At 37.2% G+C, this 11,167-nt stretch overlaps 1 protein-coding gene across 2 annotated transcripts in view; it reads left to right on the top strand.

Annotated features, from left to right (window-relative positions):
* Positions 1–10,573, top strand: part of NUCKS1 (nuclear casein kinase and cyclin dependent kinase substrate 1) — a 30,419-nt gene extending 19,846 nt beyond the window's left edge. The window contains exons 4-7 of one of the 2 annotated variants that reach the window (XM_036848213.1): positions 638–693; positions 3,096–3,248; positions 4,014–4,163; positions 5,101–10,573. In XM_036848213.1, the coding sequence (XP_036704108.1) occupies positions 638–693; positions 3,096–3,248; positions 4,014–4,163; positions 5,101–5,300 (559 nt within the window). In that variant the 3' untranslated portion in view covers positions 5,301–10,573. The remainder of the gene's footprint in view (positions 1–637; positions 694–3,095; positions 3,249–4,013; positions 4,164–5,100) is intronic. The other variant, XM_036848221.1, reaches the window with a different exon arrangement.
* Positions 10,574–11,167: the final 594 nt, after the last annotated feature.

The raw sequence follows: 11,167 nt of genomic DNA, 5'->3' as shown, positions 1-11,167 counted from the left end.
AGTGACCTTTAGCTCGCTTTTATTTTCTCCATGATACAAGGCAGGCCTATGTGCTGAGGTTTCTGATGTATAGAAATATTGGACTCCTAAATATTAATATTAGGAGGTAATTAATTAATTTGTTTTCATTTTGTTTTAGATAAATTTTTTAGGCATATTGTAATTTATATAACTAAACTCGTTTCCTTTAATAATTATAAAGGTGTTTTCTACATCTATATTTGAGGCTATCCATTTACTTGCCTACTTTACCACCATTGATACATTATATAATTTATTTTCAGTATATTCATACTTTGCCTCTGACAACAAAAAATTTTTCTTAGTAAATGTTCTCGTGAACCAGGTCTTATCCATAGGTGAAAAGTTTTTAGCCTGTGTTGAGATACCTTCTTTTTTTCCTTTGGGTCTTCAGAGGAAGCAGTGTTTTCTAAAAGTAGATAAAATTGTTCTTAATCACCAGCATTCCTATGAAGTAGGGAAATAATGCAAGCAGTTCCACTCCTCAGCATCTGTTTGAATATTTTATGTATAAAAGAGGCTTTCTTCGACGTTCTTCTTCAGTCAGATACCAGAGATTTATGTTCACTTGGATCTTGATCTAAGATTTTTAATCTTTTCCCCCTTCCGCTTACAGTGAGGACTCAGAAGAAAAAGATGTGAAGACCAAGAAGGATGATTCTCACTCAGCAGGTAGTAAAGAATTTTTAATGTAATAGGTGTAATTCTATTTATATATTTATTTATTGGACATTTTAATAAGTGGTTTTATTATAATGCCAGGCTCTGTGGTAAATGCTGCATTACAAACATTATGTGTTTCCATCTTCAAAGAGCTCACAGTGGTTCTCAATCCTGGTGGCTTATTACAGTTTCCTATGAAGGCGGTTTGTTTTGTTTTTTGTTTTGGTTTAGTTTTTTTGTTTGTAGGTTTTTTTAAAAAAAAAATTTATTTGGCTGCGCCAGGTCTTAGTTGCATTGCCGCGTGCAGGATCTTCATTGCGGCATGCGGGATCTAGTTCCCTGACTAGGGATCAAACCCGGGCCCCCTGCATTGGGAGCACAGAGTCTTAACCGCTGGACCACCAGGGAAGTCCCTATGAAGGTTTTTTTGTTTTTTCTAATGAATTAATTAATTAATTCGTTTTTGGCTGCATTGGGCCTTCGTTGCTGCACGCGGGTTTTCTCTAGTTGTGGCAAGCGGGGGCAACTCTTCACTGCGGTGTGCGGGCTTCTCATTGCGGTGGCTTCTCTTGTTGCGGAGCACAGGCTGTAGGCACGCAAGCCTCAGTAGTTGTGGCACACGGGCTCAGTAGTTGTGGCGCACGGGCTTAGTTGCTCCGCGGCGTGTGGGATTTTCCCGGACCAGGGCTTGAACCCATGTCCCCTGCATTGGCAGGTGGATTCTTAACCACTGCGCCACCAGGGAAGTCTGCTATGAAGGTTTTTATAACGTACTTATATCCATCCCATCCCAGGACTTCTCATTCAGTAAGGTCTAGGTGGGATGTTGGGGCTTTGTTTTGTGTAAGTATTTACAGATTATTCTCATGCATAGTCAAAATTGAAAACCATTTACATGAACAAATAAAAGATACCAAACTAAATAGAATAATAAGAATAAGGGGGAGTGATGACTCCAGGTTGGAAAGCAAACAACAATTAGTTTCAATCTGACTCTTTTTAGCTGGGAAGTAGTCCTTTGAAACAGTAGCCACAGAGAAAGTTTTTTTGTAAGAATACTAACTTAAAAGAATTAATGAGGAACTGACTAAATTAAATGTTAAATCCTGATTACTCGTTGGTATTTATTTTTTAAAATGTAACTCTTAAAAGAATTGAGAGTTTATTCCATCTTGCTCCCAACCATTTTAGTTGTGGTCTATATTCCCCTGCTTTTGCCTTCCTGGATCCCCCTTTAAATGAGACTGCTATTTAGCTAATATGTAGAGGGTAGACAGAGTTCCACTGGATTCACTCCACTGAGCTATTTTGTGTTCCCGTTTTTTTTCCAAGTCTGCTAATTGTCTGAAAATAAATTATATTAACCTTTTGCGCTATCTAGTGCTGTTGTGATAATGTAACATACACTTCTATTCATCTGCCTTGTGAATCCTAATTTGAATCTCTTACATTTGTAAGCATTTGAGCACTTGAAGATGAATAACTCTGTACTAGTGTTAAGCTACTGTGAGGTGCGTTTAGTTTTGAGTCTACCAAAGTCAGTTCTGTTCCCTGTGTCTATTTGTCTTCAGGTGAGGTTTTGGGTAGTGAAAGTGATGACTTGAACACTGACCATGGCAAAGCTTATAAGACTCGAGTGTTTCTAGAAGAGTAACAGCTAAACCTTAACAGAATAAGGGAGCCTCAAAGTCCAGGAGAAGGGCCGTAGGTAGAGACTAATAAAAATATAACTTGGTCTAGAGCCAATAGGCTGGCATCCTGTTGTTTAACCAGATTTATGCACAACCACAACTGTGTGTTGAAAAGAACTTTTAATTTATAAACTATAGTATATGAAAGTAATTTTTTTAATAAAATTGTATTGAGATCTAATTGATTTAAATATGTGTTTTAAAGATTTCCCTCAATCTCATCTAAACTGAAATGGCCACACCTCATTCATTGAAAAGGATAGTAGTTTGGCATTATTTTAGGTTCTGTATGTTTTGTATCTTAGAATAAATATCATTGGAAGACAATCTTCCCCTGTTCTACTATTTAAAAATATTTTTCTAACTTTAGTTTCTAAAAACTGTATAGATAGGTTTGAATGGGATTGAGAATTTCAGGGCAAAGCAATGATACAAGTTTAAAGTATGTTATAGGAAACATGGGCTCACACCTAAATTCAGCTTTATTATTACTTAGAACTACATGCCTAAGTTATTTTATATGTACTAGTGGGTGTATAGTCTTATTCAAACTCATTCTTTGAATTTTAGCTCTTTTGTATATTTTGTAGAAATTTTTAGGGATAAAATTTACCCTTTTTGAATGAAATAAAGCTGCAGGTTATATCTCATATCGGCTTTTCTAGTCGGCTCTCAAACCCATAACTCTTTGATGATTGCATTATACCTTTGATATTGCAGAGGACAGTGAAGATGAAAAAGAAGATCATAAAAATGTGCGCCAGCAACGGCAGGCAGCCTCTAAAGCAGCCTCTAAACAGAGGGAGATGCTCATGGAAGATGTGGGCAGTGAAGAAGAACAAGAAGAAGAGGATGAGGTGCCATTCCAGGAGAGTACGTAAAGCTGCCTTGTTACTTTGCTCATGGTTTTAGTTTGTGACCTCGATTACTTCCACGTTTTTGTGGATGCTCGATGTTAAAATCAGTCGCTTAAATTAGATACTATTAAAAGAGACGACTGTTTTGATATCTTTGTATATTTTAAAAGGTTCAGAGATTCTCATGATCATTATGTCCATCATTTCTACTCAAATACTGAATGAACAATTGTTAGACTAACAGTTACGTGGTGGGTGTTGTGATTAAGATTTGTATTTTGGCTTGGTGGAGAAGGGTGTAGACCTCACCTTGCAAAAAAAGGTGTTGACTAAATTTAGATGTTTCACAGGTTACTCAGATTAATTAATTACATGTATATCTGCTTTGTGTGTAGTTTTCTTACTTCATTTGTTTATACTTGGGCCAAACACAACAAATCAGTTCAGTTTCATTTCCCTAGTCTCATCAGGACTATATAGGAGTGATGGAACTACCAAAAGTTACTTGATGGCTTCAGTTTTTATCCAGATTAAGTCTTATCTTTTCCTGTTTTCAACGTATTCTTCAAACAAGTCAGTCATGTAACCCTCATGGTGTGTGCTAAACCATTTTACAGGTGGGGCCAGTGACAGCTCCAGCCAGATTGGTAGTACAGCTGCAAATAGAATCCAAGAGTGTTTGACTTCCAAATCCATTCTCCATTCTTAGCACTCTCTCCCTTTGTTCACTTGGAAGGCTGTATACATTAAGTTGGACGTTGAAATTCTTCTTTCCTCTCAGAAGATTCCGGCAGTGATGAGGATTTCCTAATGGAAGACGATGATGATAGTGACTATGGCAGTTCAAAAAAGAAAAACAAAAAGATGGTTAAGAAGTCCAAACCTGAGAGAAAAGAAAAGAAAATGCCCAAACCCAGGCTAAAGGCCACAGGTGAGCTCTGCAGAAGTCAGATTAAATTACTGCTTTGAAAAATGTGAAGAACCAATAAACCTTCTCTACAGAAGTTCTTCATTAGGGCTTGGCATTGGCCACGTACTTAGCAAAAATAAAAGGATCCTGTCTTCTGTACCTGGAAGTATCACTTATTTATTAATAAGGACTCCAGCCCCTCTGAAAGTCTGGTGGCTTAGCCCTGTTCTTCAACTACTGCCATACGAAAGGCAAGATTTGGGAATGACCTGTTAGTGTCAGGTACAGTGGTAGAAACACCCCACCAGCATAGCTATTACTGCCCTTTTTTCCCACTGATATCACAATCCCAGCAGCTAGTAAAGACTTGAAATTGTGAAAATACACACCTACAGTAATACATTTAAGTTCTGTGTTCTGATCCCTACACCATCCTCTGTGCTAGCAAAATAAAATCACACTTGACAGCATAGATTCATTTCCTTTAGGCCCTTGTGGTTTCTACCAGGTATTCTCCTGGTTGAAGCTAGTTTGTGATTAAATCAGAAAGCTGGATTTCCTTTTTTTTATTCTAGCAAATAGAACTTTTACTCATCATGTCTTACTGTTAGTAATGATGGAACTGTTAAAAGTTATTTGATGGCTTTAGTTTCTATTCAGGTTAAGTTGCATCCCCTCTTCACCTGAGTTTTAAACATAAACAATTTTTAGTTTCACAAGCCACTAAGGATGATGTGCAGTTTCTATAGCATCCTGTTTCTCTATTGTAAGCATTACTGCTAACATAACATTACAGTGTTGGTTAAAAGGGTTTGGAAACCAGTACCCACCTTCATTTTTAGTAAGTTAGGGTGTTGTGTTTATAGATTTTTTTCTTACAGATTATTTTCTTTAGTAGCTGATTTTTGTTAAAGATGCTTTTCTTCCCTTCCCCAAATTGGTATTTTTCTTCTTTCAGTGACGCCAAGCCCTGTGAAAGGCAAAGGGAAAGTGGGTCGCCCCACAGCTTCAAAGGCATCAAAGGAAAAGACTCCTTCTCCCAAAGAAGAAGACGAGGAACCAGAAAGCCCTCCTGAAAAGAAAACATCTGCAAGCCCTCCACCTGAGAAATCTGGGGATGAAGGGTCTGAAGATGAAGCCCAGTCTGGGGAGGATTAAAAGTGATGATGGTTTGGGGAGAGATTTTATTAAAAAAAGAGAAAAAAAAAAGAAAAAAGAAAAAAAGAGGGGAAAAAAAAAGAAAACCTACTTAAGATAGAATATGGTTTTGGCTATGGCTTGACTCATGGGCTTTCAATGCTTTTTTTTTTCCTTTTGTTGAAAATAACATTTTCTTCTTCTTCTTCTTCTTTTTTTTTTTTTTTTTTAAGAAAACCATTGTATGTTTAATTTACCTTTTTTGTCTATGGGTCTCTTTGTCGCGACCCCCTCTTCTCCCTCCTCCTCTTTCCCAATGAAAGCCATGTTAAATTAATCACTGGATTGACTGCTTCATCTTTTTATTTTTAATGGAGGGTATGCCACAGTTGTAAAGCAATAAGATTTGAGGTGAACACTATGGAAATTTTGCTTTTTGCTAAATGGTAGCAAGTTAAACAGTAATCAAAAAACATAGAAGGTTTTAGTTAAAAGTGATTGTTTCTTTCTCTACCTGAACTTTTTAAAAAAACCAGTTGTCATCTAATTCAAGTTTATATTCTATATACAAAAATATGGATGTCTAGAAAAATCATGACTTTAAACTTCCACTGATGGGGCAGGTAGGAGATAAAGATGAATTCTGAATTCTTACTAAAAGTATTCATGTTTTTTTATCCTGGGGCAGCACAGGGAATTGAGGTTACCTGACCTTGTTTGAGGGTGTGGGTTATTTTTTTTTTTTAATTTCATCACTTGTTATCTCTAAGAGACTCGGAGCCAGTGATCCTTTATCCTGCTACAGTCTTTACGGAACTTTAAAAAAAAAAAAAAAAAGCAAGGGCCGCCAAAACTTAAATCTTTCTTGATTTTCTATTTCATTCTCTAATGGTTCATGTTTTAAAATATATATATGTATCTATTCTGTTTCTTGGATAAAATTTTACCAAGGATCAAAAGAAGAAACCCTAGAATTTAAATGGGGAGATCTATATATCACAGTGGATTTCTTCTCAAACTGACAATGTTTAGGTTTTAAGCAAATAAAGTACCAGTTAATGTGAAACTCAATCACAAAGACTTGACATTTTTGCTTTATGAAAACAGAGAATTGAAATTCTTGTATGCCATAAATGTGCATTCAGATCCCATGAACCATGCTCTGTTTTTATGTGGGGATAGAATGTTTTCCTTTTCATACCCCTGTCTTCCCATTTCTTTGTAGAAACATGGTATGAAGTCATCTCTTGGATTCCTGCTAGTACATAGGACACTACTGCACAGCCCCACCACTAATGTCTACCAGCCCTGCTCTAGGACATGAATTCTCCAGGTTCTGTTCTTCACTTACTTTACATCCTGTGCTTGACGGGAGTATGTTAAATGCTGCTCCAACACTATTCAGTTAGCAGTTATCTTTTTACTGGTGCCCTTGCTCACTGCTCATGTTGCTTAAAGCAGGAGTTTAAGGGGCTCTGAGGGGCTGGAGAAACCATGCATTCAGGAGGTCTGTGTGTAGTTGATAACAGCCTTGTTACATGCCTTATGAAGGCAGTCACAAGACAGATCTGTAGGTTTGCTCCTCCACATTCTGGTACCATGAGCTAATGGGAACAAGGTTTAGGGGGTCTTAGTGTGCTAATAAGTTGAAAAATTAGTGAAATTTAACCTCTGCCTTTTTATCTAGATTTGCTTCCTCAATATTTACGTACGCAGTTTTCTTTCTACCTATTGAGTTACAGCATATTTTTCTCTCAGACAACCTGGTTCTTACAGATGTTCATAGAACAAAGGTTATTTAAGGAATATTTTTACTCTCATTTTTAAGACTGTAAGGAATATCCTTACTCTGTGTTTTTTTTTTTTTTTTTTTTTTAAGAAAGCTCCCAGTGGCAGAGAGTCATTTCACTGTTGCACTATGCGTGTTAAAGAATGAATTTGGAGATTGTAGTACTCGGCCAAAAATGTAAAACTTGAACATAAGTAGCAATTGGATTATTATCTTTCATGAAGGTTAACTTTATAGTTGTGAACTTTGTAATGAGGTGTTAAAGATTATTCTATTTGCTGTATGGGTTTGTTCAGGTATTTTAACAAGAAGGTTTGTGTTCACGTACTGAAAAAACCTATCAGTGTTTCCACCATGCACTTCTATTTTTAGGGGTTTATAACTTTGAGTCTTACATTCCTAGTAACATTTGTGCTTTCCTTAGATTATATTTCGTGAAGATTGGGGGCAAGTGTCTTTTAAAACTTTAGCCTTGGTATTTTATGTAACACAGTCTCTGTAATATATTAATCTGCACTAGCATCTCTGTGATATATGCACATCCTTTAGGGGTAATCACATCTTCTAGGTTATTTGTGTGCGTTTGGTTGGGCTTTTTGTTTGGGATCCCTTTTTTAAAGATTAATTCATGAGATTGAAAAATGTATTGTGTATTTCTAATAGACTGGACAAAGGATCTGTGTCCCCAAGAAAGACAGGCTCTGAATGACCTTTGTTTTCTCCACTTTTTGCTAATGATTTAAAACACTCTGGTCTTCCCCTCAAATCATGCATGCCAATAGGACAGCTGTGGTGTCTCAACTGGAAACAGGTGCTCAATAGTCAGGCTTGATAGTGATGTCAGAACAGGTTACAAGCGATAAGCTGATAGTGACTGGCCATTGGCACCACCCTTGACTAAATGCCCTCTTTCTCTAGTGTGCCTATGGTGAGGTGGCAGTAGCATTCACTGTCTTGTTTTGCAGTGCTCAGGAAGTGGGACATTCACTTTGAACGTGCTTGTTTGTATTATCTCAATTCTCTATGTTAGCTCTGTTAGGTTTACCTCTGGAACATGGATTTCGGCAGCTATGCTAACTGACACTACGTTCTAGTTCTTAAGATTCTTTTTTTCAGACCTCCCCAACACACACGCACGCACGCACACACACACACACACACACACCACACCCCCCCAGAAATGGATAGCTTCCATCTTATTAAATCTGTTTGTAGCCTGCTGCTGCTTTTAGCCTTCCCCACCTCAGATTATAATCAATGGAGTGGGCCCAAAGGATACATTTTAATTTCAGTAATGGTATATTTGTCCTGCTTTCTAACACATCTCTCCCTTTCATATCTCCATGCCCTATTGAGTCCATGTAGGAAAATTAATGGCTGTGTCCTCCTTTATGGAGGTAGTGAGTGAAAAATCTTTAAATCTGGAAGAATAGTAGTTGATTTCCCATTTTGGAGCTTTGATACTTTTTTTCTTTTTTCTCACAATAACTGGTTTGCTCCAGGTTCAACCCTCAGTTCAATACTTATTCTTGGTACTGGTTCAAATAGCATTTTCTTATAGGTAACTAATCAAGAGTGGAATTTGAGGTTACAATCCAGTAAAGTTTTTGACATTCTTGTGGATATGATCAACTAAACTGAACTTGACACTTTTTTTTTTAACGTTTTATTATTTTTTTTTAATCCATGAACATTCAATAACATGTGGCTTTTAGAGTAGTGGTTGAGGAAAGGGAATAGTGCTTTTTTCCCTTTCCCTAGGAGATGATTTGAGAGTGTTAGAAAGGCAGGAGCAACAGGGAAAGCTTTATTAAAGGTCATGTGGCCATTGTGGCTTTTATGAAGAAAGGGAGTTTTGATTTGAGCAGTTCTTTCTGTGCCTGCATCGCCAGGAGCTATGCTGAGGAGAAGAAACTACCACTTTAGGAGTTTGGAAAGGAAGAAACCTGGCCTGTGGTTTTTATGGCATTCAGACAGATACTTAGAAGGAGTGATGGCTCACTTTTTGTCACGGGATAGCTCTTGAGGTTGGAGAGTTGTCCTTTTCTCTGTGCATGGAGCTGGGTTTATTTGAAAAGGGAGTTAGTTTATTTGAATATTGGGACATCAAACTACCCATAGCCAAATTTCAATGTGCAACTCATTTTCCCTTTTTCTTGAGATAAGCTTGATATAAAATGAGTCTTTTTGAGTCCCAAATCCCTAAATTACACTTTTTTTCAAAGCCTAATTCACAAAATTCACAGTGGTGCTGTGTATTAACCACTATTGGGAAAAATCCTGTAAACCTGCCTGTTGCCATGCCAATGGAGTGACTGAGCTGGTGACATCTGTTTGAGCATGCTTTGTGGCTGGTGGAATGCCACCATTGTGCATACACTTTGTACATCAGGGGTGAAGGGAGGGTTTTCTAGATTATGGGGGGAGGGTAAAATTGGGAATTTTTTGGTGGGGTGTAGGGGTATAGTACTCAGCTTATGCCCTAAATAACTTGTATAAAAACCCCTGAAGTATTGTGTGGGTGTGTGTGTGAGTGTGTGTTTGTTACATGTCTGGCAGTTAAACCTTTGTCTTCTGGAAATTAGTGAATTCTTTTCTTTTTTTCCTCCAGAAGTATTTGTTACAAGATTTGTAAATAAGAGCTCTACTTAGTTTGTTTACCAAGAACATGTTGCAGCAAACCTTATACACCTGATTCCCTCAAGGCTGAAGGAAAGACTTAAGACTTGCCAGGTTAAGCAGCAGCCAGGTTCTCAGTAATTGTTCCCCTTGATTCATCTTTCAGACTTCATTTTGCCAGCTCTAAAATTCCCAGTCTTCCTTAATTGTAGTCCTTAACCTTTTATGTTCTGAGCAGGAAGGGTAAAAGAGAAGAACCTGCTTAAATGTATTTAACTGTCCTTGGGCTGAGACGAGGGCATCCCTTAATACTGCAGTGTTGCTGGGTACATGTGATCAGACACCGAGGGTTGGGCATTCTTGCAATACCTTAACAGTGCTGAAATCTGCAGCATGGTACTAAGGAAGTTAAAGTTTGAATGTAACCACTTTATTTAAAAAAAGTTTTTTTTTAATTTAAATGAAAAGGGGTTGAAGTGAACATGATTTTGTTGACCATGTTCGTGAATTATAGATGCAACATGCATTGGTAGACTTGTGTGATGGTCTTTTGTGATACTTAATTTTTACATATCCCAGTCTCTGTATGTATCTACATAGACAAAGAAAAAAACAAATTCCTGCTTTCTCTTATTGAAGGGTTTCCAGGACTGCGTGTCTGTTCCTGAGCTCTGTTTTAAGTATGTGTATCCTTTGCTTGTATTTTGTATTAAAAAATAAGAAAAAGAACCCTTTATTGTTGAGCATGTTGGCATTGTCCCTTTTATTTTTTTCTCTTTTTTGGGACACATGAAGCAAGTTATTCTTTTTCTGTATCTTTTTTTCTTTTGTAAACTTTTTTTTGTTTTGTTTAAAAATGGCTTTATAAAAGGGCTTTTGTAACCCAGATGCGTGCTCTGTGTACTTCTTGTAATACTCTCAAGCAAATACACTGACTTACTATACAGCTGGTCACCTTGGTCTGTCAGCTCCCGGTCCAGCCTGACTTCAGGGGGAACCCACTATCTGAATGAATTCTTTAGAAATTACCAGTGACCATCACTGGTGTTGGTAACAAGAAAAGTATGCCTTGTCTTAATTAGTACTTCAGAGTAAGGAATCAAGAGAGGCAGTATGTATATTCGTTAACTTTTGATTAATCAGGGGAGCACTGGGCTTGGTGCATCAGGATCCCTAGTTCGCGTTGTTTCTCATGTTCGTGTCCAGGTTATGAAGTCTTACGGAGGGAAAAATTTTTAAATAATCATATATAATAAAGGATAGTGTTCATACTTGTAAAACAGACATTTGCATTCAATTTCAAATACCTGTAAAAACTACCCTATCTTGCAATTTATAGTTAAGTATTATCTCTTAGATGGAGAATATGGTACAAGATACTGTAGCTATTAGGAATTTTATCCTTTTCAACGTTTCCCCTTGTTTACATTCTTGCCTTGTCATCTGAATATTGTAATTAACATACAAACGCACCTTGGCT

Source organism: Balaenoptera musculus, chromosome 1, assembly GCF_009873245.2.
Source record: "Balaenoptera musculus isolate JJ_BM4_2016_0621 chromosome 1, mBalMus1.pri.v3, whole genome shotgun sequence".
In the NCBI taxonomy this organism is placed as follows: domain Eukaryota; kingdom Metazoa; phylum Chordata; class Mammalia; order Artiodactyla; family Balaenopteridae; genus Balaenoptera; species Balaenoptera musculus.
The sequence above is the reverse complement of the archived record's forward strand: the minus strand, read 5'-3'. Positions and strand labels throughout refer to the sequence as shown.